Source organism: Podarcis filfolensis (assembly GCF_964270895.1).
Source record: "Podarcis filfolensis genome assembly, chromosome: 8".
Classification (NCBI taxonomy): domain Eukaryota; kingdom Metazoa; phylum Chordata; class Lepidosauria; order Squamata; family Lacertidae; genus Podarcis; species Podarcis filfolensis.
The window spans coordinates 31,215,610-31,235,827 of NC_139611.1; the positions used below are offsets into that span (position 1 = coordinate 31,215,610).

Consider the following 20,218-nt stretch of genomic DNA (forward strand, 5'->3'; position numbering starts at 1 on the left):
CATGGCCGGTTTGTGTGAGAGTTCATGGGAACAGGGCCTAGATTCAAGCAACCAGCTTCCAGCTGTCTATATCCCTCACTTAGCTTAAGTACAATGCCCTGCAAAGCGTCATGGGAACAACACTCCATAAACACGCCATTGTTATTGCTATTTATTTGAGCCAGATGAGCGAGGAAAACAAGACAAAAGAAGGTTTCCCCCCCCTTTTTAAATGCTCCTTAAAACCAGAAACATCTGTTTCAGTTATGGCTTTTGCTGGCCAATTTCTACACTGTTTTCCATGGGCGAGGGCAGGTGAGGTACTGTTTCAGCTGACACAGGACATGGGGGAATGTAGTCAGTCGGAAAAGAATGAACTCCATGGAGGGGGTGGGGAGTAGGCCAAGCTCCTTCTCATTAATCTTCACTTTTCCAGCTCTTTCTTTGCAACTTGGAAACATCCACCTAGCACCCGGAGAGTCCATTCAGTTCACAGCAGGCCGGACGGCATTTAAAATCAAAATCACATGGTCAGCTACTCATTTTGGACGGTTTTTCTTTTTAAGTGACAAAGTAGCCATGACTGTGGTTTCCTGCCATTAGTCCGTATCTTGAAGATTACACGCTCCATTAAATAGTGTGCATATCCTAATGGAAGCAGATTATAAAGGCAAAAAGCCTCCACCACAATCCAGTAATGGATTTAGGCACATATGGAAAATAGGGTGTTGCATTAGTTCCACACAGCTTTCAGTAGGTGGCCTTTGGTTCAGTTCAGACCAACGACCATCTGCAGGCAGAGCACGGGCTTTGCTACCAAACTGTAAAGCCATCTATGCGTAGGCTGCCCCTCTCAACAAATGTTACAAGAATTCCCATGGCATGGGCAGGTGAGCAACAGAGCAGGGTGGAGAACCTCTAGCTCGCGGGCCTCTTTCAGCCCACCAGACCTCTCCAGCTGGCCCACAGGGTTGTTTCAGCCAAGCCCATGCCCTCCTCAGTCAAAAGGGATTTGCAGGTACCAGCTAGCCATTGATTGGCTGAGCCCTATGCAAAGCTCTGGGAAAGATGGCACCTTGAAAGGGTCACTTGAAGACCCAACGACCAGCTGGTTGTCAGATCTTGAGAAGCCCTCTTCAAGGCGCTGTACAGCCTAGCCCTTTGGAAGGGGCTGGTGAAAAGGGCCACCTGACATCATTGTGATCTCAAGGGATCCTCTACATCCACCTGTCAGACCTGGTGTGCAAGGGGTGGGGGAGGTAACAGTCTGGTCCACTGGCCAGATCTGGTTCTCAAGCCCTGATACAGAGCATCTACTTCGCACACAGAAGGTCCTTGGTTCAGGCCCCAGCATCTTCAGGTTAGGCGAAGCATGTCCTCTGCCTGAAACCTTGGAAAACCAGTGCCAGCCGGCACTGCCTTCCAGATGTAGCTGTACTGCAACTCTCATCAGTCCAAGTCATCGTAGACAATAACCAGAATTTATTTGTAGTCCAGCAACATCTGGAGATGTCTCCTGGTGTAGACAAAACTGATCTCATCTGAACAAGTATAACTAGGCTGCAATATCTGCCCTCTGCGGCAATTTTTAATTCATTGCATTTTTACCCCATCTTTTTCTGCAAGGAGCTCAAGCTGGCGTACCTGGTTCTTCTCCCATTCCTCATTTAATCCCCACCACAACCCTGTGAGGCTGAGCGGCAGTGCCGGGCCCAAAGTCACCAAGTGAGTTTCACGGTTGAGTGAGGATTTCAACTCTGGCCTCTCCCAGGTCTTAGTCCGTCACTCTAACCACTGCACCATACAGCATGCCATGGCAGTCAAACGGGGCCCTAGTGTTTTTGTGTTATTTTCCATCAGCATGCACTAATCTTCAAGAAGAGACCTGAAAATTGCATTACGGCAGTGTAGTATTAAATCAGAACTCTGTGCATCCATTAAAGGGAGAGAGAAAAGCCTGGTTAATTAACTTAAAAAGCTTGTTGACCAACAGCTCTGATGTAAACACATTGACCAATGAAAATAAAAACCCACAGATTAGAAAACGGTAAGTATAAAAATGCCAGTCAACATATTTGCTCCAAAAAAACCAGAGGAGTATAAAAAACAAGGTAACTGAACAGGCTAACAACACTGTGGTTGACATTAAGGTCCAATATAACATTTGTTGTGGCAACCAAGTTGCTGCTGTCTAACGGTCGCCGACAGAAAAGAGTTAACCTACATTTTACTGGAGTAAGGAATGAGTTATTTTCTTTTAAATTAATGTTAACAAGGCTTTTCTGCTGTCAATGACTGGTGTTGCATCAGGTGGGAGCAACTGTTAAGTGCAGAGTCTTCAAAAAACTTTGCAGGCGGAAACAACCGGATCCTTCCCCCACCTCCAGGAAAAGCCACACCACCACCTTTTGTCTACAAACTATTTTTAGCGTTTCACATATATAGTGTTTTCAGTTATTTGTATGATTTACTGCATGTGGAAAACATGACAGTTGGTTGCAAAAGGCCTGTGCCTCCCACAAACAAAGCACTGTAACATTTGTCCCTCTTGTTGTTTTGAAAAATAAAAACATTAGTAATAAAAAATGGGGGCCAGGAAGCAAAGCCAAACTTAGTATATGTGTGTGTGTGTGTGTATATGTATATGTATATGTGTATATATATATATACACACACACACACACACACACACACACACACAAGCCAGCACTCGTAATACAATACCACCGTTAAGAAGCCATCTGCTCACATGACAAAGCTGCTCCAAAAACCTTCATTTCGAAATGTGCATCTCCAAAACTTTTTCTGTTCATTTCAATCCCTACTCAGTCAAGAAGGTCCTACCCTCCTTCTGCATCAAGCAGATTCAAAAAAGTGCATCCTTCTGTGAAGAGCCTAAAAAAAATGACTAGATTCTTGATATACAATCATATTATAAGCCCTTGATTAATTTCTGCATGGTGCTGTCAGTTTAAAAACCGTAAAGGGGATCTTCCTCTGGTTTCATAACTTATGATTTATGGATCCAGAATTTGACTCCTGGGTGTAAGAAAGACAGAGACTACAAGATGGGGCGGGTGCTGTTCTGATGCCCAAGCCTGCAAAATGCCCAAGCTGAAAGTCAACATTTCAGGTGCCCCCAAATCTATCAAAGGGACCAAAACTTTCAGCAACGCTCAACACCTGATGTGTTGGGGGTCCAATTCAGCTATGCCTCAAATGCCAATAAAAACAACTTGCTGTTAGGCCCCATCTGCACTATACATTTAAAGCAGTATCGTACCACTTTAAAAGTCATGGCTTTCCCCAAAGAAAATATATGCTTCAAATATATAGAGCAGGCCAGGCTTTAGAGGAGACAAGCAGGCTCTCGCATATTTTAGTTTGATTCAGTATCTTCTTCCTTAACCACAGAGGAGGAAAACACATGGGACCAAAAGAGACGATGAAAGCTACTCCTCTGAAAAGTGCACTTTGGAAAGTGTGTGTTCCCTGTATTCCTCAGAAAAAAGCATGCGGCCCCTGAAATTAACAAGGCCATGCAGGGGTCAGCTATGGAAAGATGACCAAGCTGTGTTGGACGTGTAAAACTCTGCCTCCGCTGACCACTGTTCCACTCTGTCCTCGTCGGACCTGTCACTGTCATCTCCACTGGAGGGCTCATAGCCAACCAGAGGAGAATGGGCTGTCTTCGACTGTTCCTCGCTCTCCTTTTTCGCTGCCACCAGCTGTTTGTAGCAAAGGTTGCACACCCTTAAAGGCTTCGGGGACAGCCGGGGCATCAGGAACCTTTGCCGAGAGCAGTCTCCGCACACCACAAAGCCACACTTCCGACAGTGGTGCCTGCGCGTGAGAGTGGAGAACTTGGTTTGCGTGCAGCGCATGCAGATGTCAGTGGCCTTGTCTGGGATCCAGGGGGCGGCGTGTTCCGTGGGGGGCTGCTGGCCCATCTTGGACAGCAAGTGGCGGATGCATTCCTCCAGGTGGCTGATCCATTCTTTCCTCTCGGTCAGGGAAGCGGCGGAAACGACGAAGGACTTCTTGGCCGTTTTGATCATCCAGCGGTTCTTCATCTGCAGGGTATCCGGCAAAGTCTCCAGGGTGACTTCGTCAAGCGGTATGATGTGTTGGGAGCTGTACTTCCTCCTGTTGATTACAATGCTTCCATACACAAGGATGTCGTTGAACAGGAAGAAGATTCGCGGTTTGGCTTTCTTCCGACATTCTTTGGTCAAAATCCCTTCGCCCAAGAGGACCCTTCCAGGTATGGCCAACGGCTGGCCGGATGCTCCAAAGCAGCTCTCCACAGTCGCAATGCGTTGGCTGTTGATCTCAGTGTTGGCCAGATGGTCTACCATCTTGACAGGTCACCTGGAAGCAAGGAAGGAAAACAGAAGCTGTGACTGCTGAATCTGAGACCAAAAGGATCAAGGAAGTGGGAGTAACTCCCCTAAGAGGAAAGGTTGCGACAATCAGGGGTTTTTTTGTTTAGAGCAGAGTTTCCCACATTTGAGTCTCCAGCTGGACTACAATTCCCATCATCCCTGACCACCGATCCTGCTAGCTAGGGATGATGGGAGTTGTAGTCCAACAACAGCTGGAGACCCAAGTTTGGGAAACCCTGTTTTGGAGAAAAGGCAAGCAAGAGACAACACGATCGAGGCATATAAAATGATGCAGGGTGTGGAGAAAGTGGACAGAGAAAAGCTGTTCTCCCCTTCTCATAATGCGTGAACTTGGGGACATCTAATGAAGCTGAATGTTGGAATATTCAGGACAGGCAAAAGAAACTTCTTCGCATGGTGCATAGCTAGGCTATAGAATTCACTACCACAAGAGGCAGTGATGGCCACCAACTTGGATGGCTTTAAAACATTATACAAAAGGAGGATATGGCTATAACTGGCTACTAAGCCCAATGGCTATGCTCTACCTTCACTGGCAGAGGCAGCTATGCTTCTGAATACCAGTTGCTGGAAACTGCAGAACTGGAATAATAATAATAATAATAATAATAATAATAATAATAATAATAATAATTTATTATTTATACCCTGCCCATCTGGCTGGGTTTCCCCAGCCACTCTGGGCGGCTTCCAACAAAATATTAAAAATACATTAAAACATCAGACATTAAAAACTTCTCTAAACAGGGCTGCCTTCATATGTAGTTGTGCCCAGGTTCATTTGTGGGTTTCCTATGCTTATGTATCTTCCCTCGTCAGTGCCATGACCTTATGCTCCCCCCACTTAACATCCCAGTGGCTGAATTCAAAATGTCAAGACTCTGAAAAGTGCCTTTGCCCATGTAATAAGACAAAACCAGAATTACTTGTCTACAGCAACCCCCATCATAATTCAATGCTTGCATGATCACATATGTACAAACACCTGATACCAAAACACCGAGCGAAACATGGTAATCAGTATCAGAAAGTACCATCCTTTCAGGACTATATGACTGCAGAATGTTTGTGTGTGTGTCTTACATGTTTGGACATTCCCACATGTCAAGGACACCACACACATAGAAATCTAGCATGTCAGGGAAGAAGACTCTAGTTTACCCGTTATCCTAGTGGGAGAAAAAAAAATGCTTTCGAAAGGGAGAAGGATTCAAATGTGTCCCCCTAGCAGCAGTCTGAAGTGGTACAGTCTAGGAAGGATCATAGCTGCATGGTTTTGTGAATATCTCTGCAACATCTCTGCAAATGTTCATGAGCAGTGCAGGGTGCACCCACACTGTTCTGCCTTGTGTTGAACAAAATAAGATTTTGCAACCCTAGTGGCAGGCCAAACATTCACATGTATGAAGAAACTGAGTCATTTCCCAAAGGCATCATATAAAATGAAGTTCACAGAGAGCACATGCTTTTTCTTGCACTAACACACAATGGGTAACCTAAGAGATCATTCAATAGGAACACACAGCTCCAAAGCACTGAAGGTCATGCCATGGCCAGGTTCCTTTTCTACAATGACTTTGTAAATAAGCATAAAAAATAACCCTGAAAATTCAATATCCAAGACACCTCCCTTCACAAAATGTGCAACAGCTACACCACACAAGAGCTTTGTAGAGAGGAAACAACAGAAAGGGAGAAAGTGCTAGCAATGACAATTGTTTTAAAAACCGCTAGAATGATCATGTTGACAATGCAGTCTGTTAGATGTTGCTCAATAAAGTACCAGTCACTATTGATGGGAAGAGATTTCCCCTACATTTCTCAAGGAGGGCCCACAAAACTCAGTGAAACTGTGTTTGCATCAACATTCCCAGGAATTAAGCTAAGAGGCTCGTGTTACGTTTTGTGAAAGTTTCATGACTGTTCCAGAACTCCCTTATTCTTCCAGCCTGGAAAAAAACGGAACACCCACAATCTGTTATGCAATGATCTTGAGGACCACAGTGCCCTTGCCACATTTGAACTCATTTCTTGTGAATGTCAATTTGGCTTGGATATCTATCAGGACATTTATATGACATATCTTGACTCGCGTGCCTAAACTGAGATGGGTGTATTGATGGTCATTGTATTATTAATGTGAGCTGGTGGTGGGGCAGTTGTTTCTTTTCACTTTGTTAAACTTTCTATAAAAATTAACTAAAATTGTATTTTGGTCCAACTGAACAGCCAAGCAGGGCCAAGAAACGAGAAGGAGCCAAAAAAGAAAGCCTAACCCAACTCAGGGGCTCGCCACGAAGTCAGCCCCCATGGACCACAACATGCTATAGGAAGGGACAGTGAATGTTGTTGGACTTCAACTCCCGTCATCCCAAGCCCAAATGGCCAATGGTCAGAGATGATGGGAGCTGTTCAGCAACACCTGAAGAGCCACAGGTCCCCCACCTCTCCCCTACAGGGAGAGAAAGTCAATTCCCCCCTGAAATGCTCCCCAATGCTCATGAGATGCAGTGTGTGCTATAGGAGAAGGCAACCCCTGTCTATCCCAATCTAATTCCACTTGCGGAAATCTTTGCTTCCCAAGAACCATATGGCCTATACCCACCTGCCAATTTATTCCAAAGAAGGTTTATTGCATACCTCTTATGCAACAGCAGCCCACCCAGACAAGCCTAGCACATAAACTATGGAACTCCCTCCCACAGGAGGCGGTGATGGCTGCCAACTTAGATGGCTTTCATAGAGGATTCAACAAATTCATGGAGGAGGAGAGGGCTATGGATGGCCACCAGCCATGATGACTATGCTCCACCTCCACAGCTGGAAGCAGCAGCACTGCTTCTGAATACCAGTTCCCAGAAAACAGCCAGAGGGGAGGGTGCTCTTGCACTTGAATCCTCCTTGTGGATTTCCCCACACGCATCTGGTTGGCCACTGTGAGAACAAGATGCTGGACTAGATGATCCAACAGCCAGTGTGGTGTAGTGGTTAAGAGCGGTAGACTCGTAATCTGGTGAACCGGGTTCACTTCCCCGCTCCTCCACATGCAGCTGCTGTGTGACCTTGGGCTAGTCACACTTCTCTGAAGTCTCTCAGCCCCACTCACCTCACAGAGTGTTTGTTGTGGGGGAGGAAGGGAAAGGAGAATGTTAGTCGCTTTGAGACTCCTTAGGGTAGTGATAAAGCGGGATATCGAATCCAAACTCTTCTTCTTAAGCCTACAAAAGTTACTAGCCCACACACGACTACAGCCATGTTTTATTTCCCCAACAGCCTGCAAGAAGGAATCCGTGATGCCATGGGGCATCAGATGCAGATCCCTGCATTGCAGGGGGCTGGGCCACGTGATCCTCAGGGTCCCTTCTGACTCTACAATTCTATGATTAAGAACCACTTTTATTTCACACAAAAAACACCTTTTCGCCTGGAGGCAATTTTGCGCTCACTGTAGGTGATTAGAAACAGCAGCGATTTATAAGTGCGCATAAGAGCTGTTCAGCTTAAGGACCATGGAAGCTTCTTCAGCATTTATTTTTTTTAAAGAAAAGAAACAAATGCACTGCCGAGTTGCTTTGAGGATCAGTCTGTAATAGTGAAGGACCGACTGCCCCACCATCAGCCAGCGTGATCGTTTTATATTTAAAAGACAAAACTAAAAGCCACCACGGAGTCGCTTTGCTTCTGCTATTATGAACATAATGACTTTTGCACACTACAGAACAGGAGGGGAGGGAGAAGCATGAAAAGGAAAGAAAACTAAAAACTACAGTACCTCTGATCTCGGTGCCCATTTGAAGTGGGAACACACAGCAGAGAACGGCAAACTCCAATTATATATATAAAAAGGACCGTTGGAGCCAACCTTTCATAGCTATTAGCGAGAGGTTGTTTTCATGAGAGCTCTTGGCAGGAGGCCTCTAGTAACCTTTCATCACAGAATCCGCGGGGCTGATTAGTTTCACAGGACTCTTCTGTGGACTTCTGTCTTGTAATGCAAAACGTTCCCCGAGCTTTGCACAGGGCAGCATTAATTGTACCCCTTGGTGGAGACCAAGGATGAAAAGCAAAAGGGCTCTTAGCAGGAAAGCTCTAAGCCACTTGGAACTCCACACCAGGGTGGCAATGAGGTGCAAACCTCCCTCTTTCTCTGTTCCATCAAAACCAACCTTTTCCCCATAAATGTAAAGAGCAGCTCTGCTGGGTCAGGCCAAGGGGTCACCTAATCCACTGGCCCCAGCCAGCCAGTGTTTGGAAAGCTTACACAGGCAACAGCTCTGCTCTCACGTGTTTTGTCACCTATAAGGAGCCAGTGTGGAGTAGAGGTTAGACTCAGCTCTGGACTAAGAACTTGAAGACTTCATGGGAGGCTTTTAAGCAGAAGCTGGACAGCTATCTGCCATGGATGCTTTCATTGTGATTCCTGCATTGCAGGCGGTGGGACTACTAGACGATCCTTGAGGTCCCTTCCAGCTCTACATTTCTATGGTTTTATGAGCATCAAACTCCCCACCCCACTGGGGCATGAAGCCCCACTGGGTGACAGTGGGCCAGTCTCTCTCTCTCTCTCTCTCCCCCCCCTCAGACTACCCTACCTTGCAGGGTTGTTGTGAGGATAAAATGGAAAGAACTGTGTATGCCACCCTGAGCTTCTTGGAGTATCAATGTATGAGGAGTGATGCACCCACTTGACCACCTCTTAATTATTTTATGGTAAGGAAGTGACCATCTCCACCCCCCACTCCGGAAGAGATTATGAAGGAAAGTTAATCCCTTTGACTTCACCCACTAAAAGCCCCTGGATTTAGTTATCTGTAATTCTCCTGGCTTAATCCACCATGGAGGGGATCTTTTCAGTGGTGCCCCCCTATATCTGTGGAACACTCTCCACAGGAAAAACCCCGTCATTATCAGTGTTTAGGCACTAGGCACTTTTCATTAACTTTTGGCCTTTGGTAACCAAGCTGGCCCCTGCAGCAGGGTTCATATTTAGGTGGGTATGGGAAGGGCTTTCTTTAATATTATATCAGATGAACATTTCTGGTGTCTTCTATGATGCATTGGTTTTTTTTTTTAAAAAAATCCTGCTGTATTGTTAAGTCACTTGAAGGCTTTTATTTTTGTAAAAAGGGGCAAATACATGTAGATGACAATAATAATAACATCTGTAGCTCCCAGGGTTCTTTAGAAGCCACAACAGCCAAATAGTTTCACAAGTAATAGTTTCACGAGTGACACAGGTGTAATATAACATGAAAATGAAACCACTGCAGAGCTCTTCAGAAGTGATTTGATCTCAAAGCCTGCAGCGACAGAAGTGATCCTGGTTAAGGAATCCACTGGGAGGCACCCAATAAATTCATGACTGTCCTACATTGTGCAATTTCTAGGGGAAAGAACTGGGTGAAAGGTAGAACTGAAGTGATTCACCCAGGAAAGGCGGCAGGATCAGTTCATGGATAACAGCAAAATGTGGAGAGGTTGTTGGCCTCCACAAAACAACCCATTGCCAGTTTCAAAGAAGAAGAAAAAAACCTGGAACAAATTCAATAACAAGGCTGGGAAATAATGCAGATGCAGAAAAGAACAAGATCGGAATGAGAGGAATCTGAACTCTGAAGCAAAACAATATTGTGACTCAGCAAATTTTCAGAGCAGACAGCTGACCAGTTCAGAGAGCAAGTTTAGCTCCTTGGCACTGGCTTTTAGCAATCATTTGCAGCTGTTAGGTGATAGGCACAGTCTTTCGTCAAGGCTGCAGCTGTGATTTAAAGCTCCAAGAACCTTAGTTAACACACACACACACGGGAAAACTGGGGATGGTATCCACTGCTAGCCCTACTCAGAGTGGGCCCATTGAAGTCAATGGACATGGCTAATTTCAGTGGGTCTACTTAGTTGGTAGTATGGCTTAGTTGGAGTCATGGGTCTTAACTGCTGCAGAGCACATCTTGAACCCTCTGCTGCCAAAGTTAAGCACTTTAATAGTACAAATTTGTTGCATGCTGACTTAAAGGTAACCCTACTGAGCTCAATGGGGCCAAAGTAAGCGTACAGCCTTGTTACATGGATTTCAATGGGGCGGGGATTCAAACAACTTTGCTTCCATGGGCCGCTATCCTGTCACATGGAACAAAAACTTTTGAAATGCTTGAAGAGTAAAACATACCTTCTTGTCGCAAGAACTGAACACAAAATTTTCGGTCGTTTTAGCAAAATTGGGAGCATTCTTCCCACTGATAGCTGTTACTCTTAGGACATGGGAAGGTGCACAGTCTCCTAGTGTTCATCCCAGTAATGTTAGGGAAGGGCCGTAGCTCAGTGGCAGAGCATATGCTTTGAACGCAGAAGGTCCCAGGTTCAATCCCTGGCATATCCAGGCAGTGCAAGTTCCCTGCCTGAAACCCTGGGGAACTGCTGCCTATCAGTGCAGACAGTACTGAGATAGATGGTTCAATGGTTTGATTCAGTATAAGGTAGCTTCCTATATTTTAGGATACACCATTCCAACTGGGCATGCTCAATGGCCATGAAACGCTGCCTTGACTGCTGATGGAGAGGAAGACAGGGAATGGAGATGGTTGGTATGCTGAACAGAGCATACTCCGTGCTGCAACATTTTGTTGCAGGTCTCACTTGTAGAAACTAGTGGAGACGCTACTTCCAAAGAAAGGGCAGCCAGGCATTGGTTTATAGAGATCTGGTGACTCAAGAAGCGAAGCCCTGACACAAACATTTCTTGTGCTGCAGTTGAGACAATGACTAATAGCATCTGATGTTGGCCACCTTTGGGGAGAGTAAACTGTTGCCTGGGATGCCACTGGTTTCAGAAGAAACTCCGTGGAAGTTGCACAGGACTGAAACAGAGTCGTGCTTGGGAGGGTGAGCCTGACAGGCTGGTTGCAAAGGCCCCAAACAGTTACCCCACTGGTGCCCATCTGCTTACAGCAAATGGGAGCAGGCTGTCTCCAGACCTCCTGCCTCATGATTGCACAGATGTTAGAGGCTGGGACTGTGGCACAAAACCTTCTCTGTCTGTGGCCCAAGCCCTCTGGAGCCATTTTCCTAGTGAGATCCATCTGTGTCAAATGCTGTTGTTGTTCCGCAAACCCTGATTGGTGGCTAATTGTTTATTTTTAAAAAGAGTGAGCACTGACTCACTCCCACATGAGCAGAGACAGAGACCAGAGCATGAACTGGCTGCATGGCTGCGCTTATCTTTACCCACCTTTGATCTCTGCAGACTAAGCTTTACATTTCCTGGCTAATTTGGCCAGTGTTCAGTACCATTCTTCCTCCACCACTATGCCAAGGAAAGCAAAACACACCTGACAAAGTGGACTCTCAAGTCCATGAGAAACACTTGCCACAACAAATCTTCATTTTGAGCAGCAACAGAAGGCTCTGATTATTATGCTGCCTCCATCCTCCTCTCCTCTCCACCCAGCCTCAACTCTGCTAGGGTTGGTTTAGCCTAGAGAAAAGAAGATTGGGGGGGGGAGAGAGGAAAAGGGGTCCATAAGAACACCAGAAGAACCTTCTGGTTCATGCCAATGGCCCATCTAGTCCAGCATCCTGTTCCCCCAGTGGCTAACGGGATGCCTGTGGGAAACCAGCAAGCAGGATTGGAGCACATGAGCTCTCTCCCCTCCTGTGGCTTCCAGCAACTGGTATTCAGAAGCATTGCTGCCTCCAGTTGTGCAGGCAGATCATAGCCACCGACAGCCCTCTCCTCCATGAGTTTGTCTCAATTCTCTTTTAAAGCCACCCAAATTGGTGGCCATCACTGTCTCCTGTGGGATCGAGTTCCTTAATTTAACTATGTGCTGCGTGACCAAGTCCTTTATTTCATTGGTCCTGAATCATCCAACATGCAGCTTCATTCGATGTCCAAAAGTTCCAGTGTTATGAGAAAGGGAAGAAAAACCTCACTCTATCCACTTTCTCCATGCCATGCATAATTTTATAAAATTCTATCATGCTGCCTCTTGCAAGCCTTTGCTCTTCAGCTGAAAAGTCCCCAAATGCTGCAACCTGTCTTCATAGGGAACTCGCTCCTTCCCCTTGATCATTTTGGCTGCCCTTTTCTGAACTTTTTCCAACTTTGCCCAGTCCTCTTTTAAAGCCATTGTGGTCCCTGTCATTTACCTGCCTCCAATCTCATTTGTGGGGTGGGGTGGGGGGATGGTGAAGTCCATCTTGCTTTAGTAGGCTGGGGAAAAGGGTGACAGATGAAATATAGGAAGCAGAGGGGGCAGTGTCAGCAGCCAGCTTGAAATGCATGGTTATAGGTAGAGATGCCACCTACGGGTCAAGACCCAGGAGTGCTACAGAATGAGAAACAAAGTCAAGCAGGCCCTGTGTAGAAGTTCCTTATCAATCCTCTCTATGACACCAACAGAGAGGGCTTTACCGTCATGCTACAGTGACAGCAAATAATGTAGAGTTGCGTCAAGATCCTCAGCTGTTTCACTCGCCTCACCTCCTTTTCAGAGCCTCCTGCTGTTGACTCACATTTGACAGTCACCTGGCTGTTTCGACACTGACAGGAGCACTTCTTGGTTTCACTATTTCTTAACGCACCAGCTACATGCTTTGAAGGATTCCTGCCATCGCCATTAAATACACACCCAAACCTAAGAGCTGGGCTGTGGAAGCTTCCATATGCTGCTGCTGCTGCTGCTGGGACTACTACTCCCATCAACCATGACCTTTGGCCAGGCTGGATGGAGCTCAGGGGAGGTGGAGTTCATCAACATCTGGAAAGTCAGTCACAGGTTCTCCACACACACACACACCACTCCACCTTACAGAATCTCATCCCCTTCCTATAATCTGGCAGCTGTCCCTGCCATCACACTTAAATAAATAAATAAATAAATAAATAAATAAATAAATAAAAATAATTTAAAAACAAAGTAAGCAACATCATCATCATTATGGATGATAATAATATTAATTTCATTTATAAATCGCTTCCCATGAGGCATGCCGAAAAGATCATTTAGGTCCATTTCAAGTACATTCTTGAAAGAAGAAAAGCGTCACTTTATGTATATTTCGATTGCCAGCGGACACAGAGAGTTGGCGTGATGGAAGTTTGAAAGCCGCTCCCACGGGCGGAAATCGCATTTTAAAAGAGCCCCTTTCAGATTACAACAGCGCACTGGCTCTTCGCTCTCAGGTCCTGCGCCGGCACCACAACAGTTTTGCAAAGTATGTGGAACTTTAAAGGATCGGTGAATTCAAAGCCCCGCAGAAAGACGCTACAGTACACAGACCCTTCGCACAGACCCCACCCGCATGCAGCGCTTCTCTCCCGCCTACGGTCGTGCAAGGCGGAGAGCGCGGTCGAGCCAAGAGAGATGAATGTACCTCCTCGTGACTTTTCCTGGTTCCTGTCCCAACCGGGTCCCCGGGTCCGTCGATCCCGCCAAGAGACGCCTGGGAATCCGCCTTCAAGGGATCCTCTCGCAGCAGAAAGTGCAATTCCAAAGATTTTTAATCCAGAAGGGCCTCCGCAGAAGGCTCTAGGTTGAGGCTGCAACGCTACCCCTCCCTGGAAGCAAGTCCCATTGAATTTAATGGAGCCTACTTCTGAGTAGGCGACTTTCGCCTGCAAAATCTCACCCTACTTTTTTCTTTCTTTCCCTTTTCGCATCCGCGGCTGCGTAAAAAATGAATGAAACAACAGCAAAGTATCTCTGGAACGCTCAGAGTCCCCAACATTCCATTCTCCCCGCTTTCCGTAAGTGTCACGAGCCAATCAACAGGCCGCCTCCGAAGCAGGACCGTCCGGTTCTGGGACGCTCAGTCTCAGCATTCCACGCGTAGCCACGCCCCCGAAAACAACGGCGGCCAATCAGAGGGCGCAGTCGGAGCCTGGTGAGTTTGGCTGGGCGGGTGAAAAAGAGAGAGCGGGGGAAAAAACAAGAAGAAAAGAGGGGAAGGAAGAAAAAAGAGCAAGGGTGACTTAAAGCGGCGGGGCGGTGCATGGAAACTTTGCATTCTGCTAGTAACGGAAAATCGAAGAATCATAAAATTTTAGAGTTGGGAGGAACCTCAAGGGTCATCTAGTCCAACCCTCTGCAATGCAGGAGTCACAACTAAAGCATCCATGACAGATTTAAGCTCTGTTTAAAAACTTGCAGTGAAAGAGACTCCAGCACCTTCCAAGCGAATCCATTCCACTGTCAAACAGCTCTTACCTTCAGTAAATGCTTTCTAATGGTTGAAACCTCCTTTCTTGTAACTTGAAGCCATTGGTTTGGGTCCTACCCTCCGGAGCAGAAGAAAACAACTTGCTTCATCTTCCACGTGACAGCCCTTTAGATGTTTGAAGATGGCTATCATATCTCGCCTCAGTCATCTCTTCTTCAGGCTAAACATATTCAGCTCCCTCAACCTTTCCTCATAAGGCTTGGTTTCCAGACCCTTGAACATCTTGTTGACCCTCGATTGCACACATTCCAGCTTGCCAATGCCCTTCTTAAATTGCGGTGCCCAGAACTGTGCACAGGACTCCTGGTGTGGTCTGACAAAGGCAGAATAGAATGATACTATCACTTCCTTTGATCTGGACACTATACTTCTGTTGATGTCCAGATCGAGGGAAATAATAGTACCTTTGTCAGACCCTATCTGGAGAGTAACAGATGCTGACATATCCTCCCTGGGAAGGAATCTAGGAAGGGAGGAAATAGATAGGAAGGGAGTGGGAAAGCCACCTGGGAGCAGATGGTGTCTTAGAGCCAGTGCAGAGCCTGGGAAGACTTTGGCCAAAACCAACTTCCCAGTCAGCAGCTGTGTATTTGGAGCAGAGCCCATCCACCCCTAGCCAGCAATAGTCAGAGATGAGCATCTTAGCATTTGGAGGGCTGTAGATGTAGTAAAACACACACCTTTTGAGTGATCAGATTGCTGTGAGAGGAAGTATTTTGTGGTAACAAACCAGCTTCTCTCCAGGAACAAGAGGAGACCAATTCTGCATTTTTTTGTAGCAGAGGCAAACTGTGCACAGAAGCTAGTGGGGAAGGGCCGTGGCTCAGCAATAGAGCATTTCCTTTGCATTCAGAAAGTCCCAGGTACAATCGTCAGCATCTCCAGGTAGGGCTGGGGTGTCCCCTACCTGAAAGCTAGAGAGCTTCTGCCAGCCTGTGCAGACAATACTGAGCTAGATTGACCCCAGAGTCTGACTCGGCATGAGGCAACTTTCTGTATTCCTATGACTGGCTGGTGCTTATGAAGGCACAAACCTACTCCCCCACCCAGCAGTCATCTGGGTATCTATCTATCATCTATCTATCTATCATCTAATCTATCATCTAGCTATCTATCTTTCAATCATCTTTAAAAGGTAGGCAGTGGGCCAACTTTCAATTTAATAAACTCAATAAATTCAATAAAGTGGCATATTATTATTATTATTATTATTATTATTATTATTATTATTATTATTATTATAAACAATATTCCCAAGCATGGGGAAGAAGTTGCAAGACCAGCTACTGAAGCACTGTTTGATTTGCTGGCAAATAAGCCTATTAAATTTATTAGAAAGGCGGGAAGAACCAGATTTGCCCTTTGGGAGAAAAGACTCATGGCAAGTCTTTTTATTAAAGGATGTTTGTCTCCACCCGCTCTTTTGGACCACAATAGTTCCTGTGTTAAATGCTTCATGGCAACTGATGGGGGCTGCCTTTTAAATTGAACTGTTTCTTTTTCTAAGCTTTCGTTTTCTTTGGAACTAATAACATGGTAGCTCTCCTTGTGTTTTGAAGCAGTTATACTGACTGCTGGCGTGTGTCTATAATTCTTGGCACAGTCTTCTGGTTTTGTGGCCTCTGAATTTGTGTAATGGGCAATCTGGTGTGGGTTTGTCTGGTGTGGGTTATTCTCAAATCTCCTTCTTTGTTGGCCCTGCTAACTGTCTGGAGCTATAGGAAACTGGAGTCAAATAATTTCAGTACTGCCACATGTTCCCCATCCCTAATGTAAAACATTCGTATACTACTTTTGTATTAATATAAACATGGGTGTCTACAATAGAAATAATATAAGAGAATGATGATTCTCAGCAGTCTTGCTAAACTGCAATCTCCAGGAATATTTGATGGAAGCCATGACTGTTAGAGTGTTATAATGCTAAATTTCATTTTTCTATACCTTCTCAGAATGAAATGCAGCATTTTAAAGTACTATCTTATGACAAGGAAAGGGCTTTAAAGTATAGAGTAATACATAACTCTTTGGTAGGCAGAGTCTAAAAAGTCCTTTGTCACATGACAGCTGGCCTTCTTCCCTGCCAATCAAAGACAGCGGTATCATATTACCTTTTTATGTTAGTGCTGATTTTTTTTTTTTTTTACGATTCATGTTTTGAATTTGAACACTTGACATTATCTCGGTAATTTGCAAGTTTGGAAGCAATATTCAACATTGTTTCGCTTCTGACAATGTTCTTTTTGATCCGTTTATTTTCCCATGCCTGGAAGCTGAAGTTCTTCTGTGTTTTCTGACTTTACTGGAGAAGAAAAATCTGTGCATGCTCCTCTTTTCAATTCTCATTCTTCCCTAGCTCCCTTTTTATTTAAACAGCAATCTTGTATTCACTGTGTGTTCTTTTATTATAACACGGGAAATCGTGATGAATGATTAGGTATTTCAAACACTAAAACTTAGGTAGATTAGCTACTTCAAATATTAGAAGTGAAAAAGTATTGCAGAGGACAAGTGCATGATAATAATCAGTTAATTTAAAAAGTTGTAAATGTGTGCACCATGATAGACAGATTCCTCACAGAGGTACATAAAAGAGCTAGATGGAATAAAAAATACAGCAGTTTTAGGCCTGCGAAGGAGAGGCTGCCATGAAAGATGATGGGGCATAGGAAGCTGTCTTCTACCAAGTCAGCTACTGGTTCATCAACCCCAATCTTGTCTGCTCTGATCAGTAATGGCTCTCCAAGGTCCCAGGCAGGGGACAATGAGAGGTCAGAAAGAGAAGAGGGAGAAACTTGGGAGGAAGAGGTGTCGGAAGCTGAAGAGGTAACAGGGACTGGATGTAGACACATCAAAGAAGTGCTGTAAACTTTGTATGGGCAATCAGGTTGGCAAAAACGGACTTTCACAGTGCCATCTTGTTTCAGTGTTATAATGCACATGTGTCCGACTCTTCGTGGCCCCATGGACCAGAGCACGCCAGGCACTTCTGTCTTCCACTGCCTCCCGCAGTTTGGTCAGACTCATGCTGGTAGCTTTGAGAACACTATCCAACCATCTCGTCCTCTGTCGTCCCCTTCTCCTTGTGCCCTCCATCTTCCCCAACATCAGGGTCTTTTCCAGGGAGTCTTCTCTTCTCATGAGGTGGCTAAAGTATTGGAGCCTCAGCTTCACAATCTGTCCTTCCAGTGAGCACTCAGGGCTGATTTCCTTCAGAATGGAGAGGTTTGATCTTCTTGCAGTCCATGGGACTCTCAATAGTCTCCTCCAGCACCATAATTCAAACGCATCAAATCTTCGGCGATCAGCCTTCTTTATGGTCCAGCTCTCACTTCCATACATCACTACTGGGAAAACCATAGCTTTTACTATATGGACCTTTGTTGGCAAGGTGATGTCTCTGCTTTTTAAGATGCTGCCTAGGTTTGTCGTTGTTTTTTCCCAAGAAGCAGGCGTCTTTCAATTTCGTGACTGCTGTCACCATCTGCAGTGATCATGGAGCCCAAGAAAGTAAAATCTCTCACTGCACATACAACACATATAAAATGCTTTTTCTTTGCCAATGTAGTTGAGTCCAGGGTTTAGTGAGCAGGGGGAGCCTGTGGCAGAGAGAAGTGCAGAAGCAGGAGAGGAGGGAGGCCAAGAGGCAGACATGAGTCAAGCTGCTGAAGAGGCTAAGCTGTCCTCCCACTCCTGCTGCAACAAGTCCCCCTCCTCCTGGTCTCCCAGGACCAGAAGAGGTATGAAGAGGGAAGAGCAGAGAAAGGTGTCAGCAGAGTCTCAGGTTTCTTTGAGACGACCCAGAGGAGGGGGAGATTTAGGAAGGTGGGGGCAGCCTCCACAACTGCCTTGTTGGGGCAAGACCTAGTGAGAAGAGCTGCTGTGCTTATTAGGCCCGGCTCCCCTGAGCAGGCCTTGTTTCGTCTAATAAAGAATTAACTTCATGTACTCCATGTGATTTATTGCTGGCTAACTCCCTGACATTAACTTGCATACAGTTCAAGGGCAGCCAGTTGAAATCCCACAAATTAATTGTATGCAAGCCAAAGAGCTTGAAAGCACCAGGTTTTCCTGGTGCAGAAAGAGATTTCAAGCTTTCTGCTTTGCTTACCAGGCTCACAAGATCTCAGGTGGCCTCCCAGAGCCTGGAGAGTTGAAAAACGCTCTGCCTTCCTTGTGGGGCAAGACCCTTTGGTGTGCTGACTCCAGAAGGCAAGATTGCTCATGCAGGAGCAGTTCCGACGGGGAGGTTCGAGTAAACACGGTTTTGTGTATATGCGACAGCCCTGGAACATAACCCCGGCACAAGATGCGACCGTATTGCATAGACTCTCTGCAAGCGAGCCAAGCCCAATCACTAAACAATGAATCTCTCTTTCCCATATTTATTCCTCTTGGTGCACAGCAGCGGGCAGATTATAGGAAACAGTTTTCCATTTAACCCCAAGTGGTAAAGAAATGGGTTTGCAGCTCTCCTAGTAAATTTGCACTTACCATCCGTTAATGGATGGGCTTAGGCGAGCTCCACACTGCCGGCGTTGTATAGAAACGCAGGGAGGGAGGGGGAGAATTGCCTGGGAATTTGTTTTTAATTAAGCAATAAGGCTCAATGGGCTACTCCCGTCATGCAATAAAAACCACTCCCAGAGAAGGGTAGGAAGGCATTTGCTTCAGATGAGCTGCTTCAAATCACCCCCAGATTGCGATCGGATGATGACTCCCTGGAGTTAAGATTAGATGGCCCTCCCAAGAGTTGTCTTATAGCTTATAACTAAAAAGGATTCACAGCACAGAAGCTAAGTAGCTTTTGTGTTCGAAAGGAATGGAGTTAGCAGAGGGAAGAGACAGAGCAATGTGGCTCCTTGTTATAGAACCATGGAATTGTAGAGGTGGAACATGGGTGCAGAGTAACTGTGAGCCCGTGGTGGTGCAGGGGTTTGAGTGTCGCACTAGGACCTGGGAGACCCGGGTTCAAATCCCCCGCTCAGCCATGAAGCTCACTGGGTGACCTTGGGGGCCAGTCACTGTCTCTCAGCCTAACCTACCTCACAAGGTTGTTGTGGGGATTAAATGAGGAGGGGGAGAACCATGTCAGCTTCCTTGAGCCCCATGGAGAAAAAGGTGGTAAACTCAGCTAAACCTTCCCTACTTTTAGGCAGGGTTAAGCAGCTTTGAGAATAACATTAAAAGTTGTCAGGGGACCAATTATTTGTGATAAAAGCTGACATGACATAAACTGTGGATACACCCTTTTAAAGTACATTCAGAACACATTTCCCCTCTCAAAGAATCCTGTGCACTGTAGCTGGTTCAGAGTTGCCAGAAACTGTAACTTTGTGAACGGTAAACTACACTGCCCAGAACTTTTTGAGGGAAAGGATGTGTTTTTAATGTGCTTTAAAGGCATGGTGTATACACAGCCTATACAGTCATACCTCGGGTTGAAGTAGCTTTGGGATGAGTATTTTTGGGTTGCGCTCCGCGGCAACCCGGAAGTAATGGAGTGTGTTACTTCTGGGTTTCGCTGCTGCACATGCGCAGACGGTCAAAATGACATCACACGCATGCGCGGAAGCGGCGAATCGCGACCCGCGCATGCGCAGACGCTTGGACGC

General features: G+C 45.9%; 1 protein-coding gene across 2 annotated transcripts; it reads right to left on the reverse strand.

Annotated features, from left to right (window-relative positions):
• Positions 1–135: 135 nt before the first annotated feature.
• Positions 136–14,909, reverse strand: PLEKHF1 (pleckstrin homology and FYVE domain containing 1). 2 transcript variants are annotated; one of them, XM_083626132.1, is made up of 2 exons: positions 13,758–14,186; positions 136–4,350 (listed from the first exon to the last, which is right to left on the reverse strand). In XM_083626132.1, the coding sequence occupies exon 2, from the start codon at positions 4,335–4,337 to the stop codon at positions 3,528–3,530; it is 810 nt and encodes a 269-aa protein (XP_083482258.1). In that variant the 5' UTR covers positions 4,338–4,350; positions 13,758–14,186; the 3' UTR covers positions 136–3,527. The 2 variants fall into 2 exon arrangements, with proteins under 2 accessions (XP_083482258.1, XP_083482259.1); XM_083626133.1 differs by lacking the exon at positions 13,758–14,186 and adding an exon at positions 14,591–14,909 and having other exon boundaries at positions 3,306–4,350.
• Between the last annotated feature and the right edge of the window lie 5,309 nt (positions 14,910–20,218).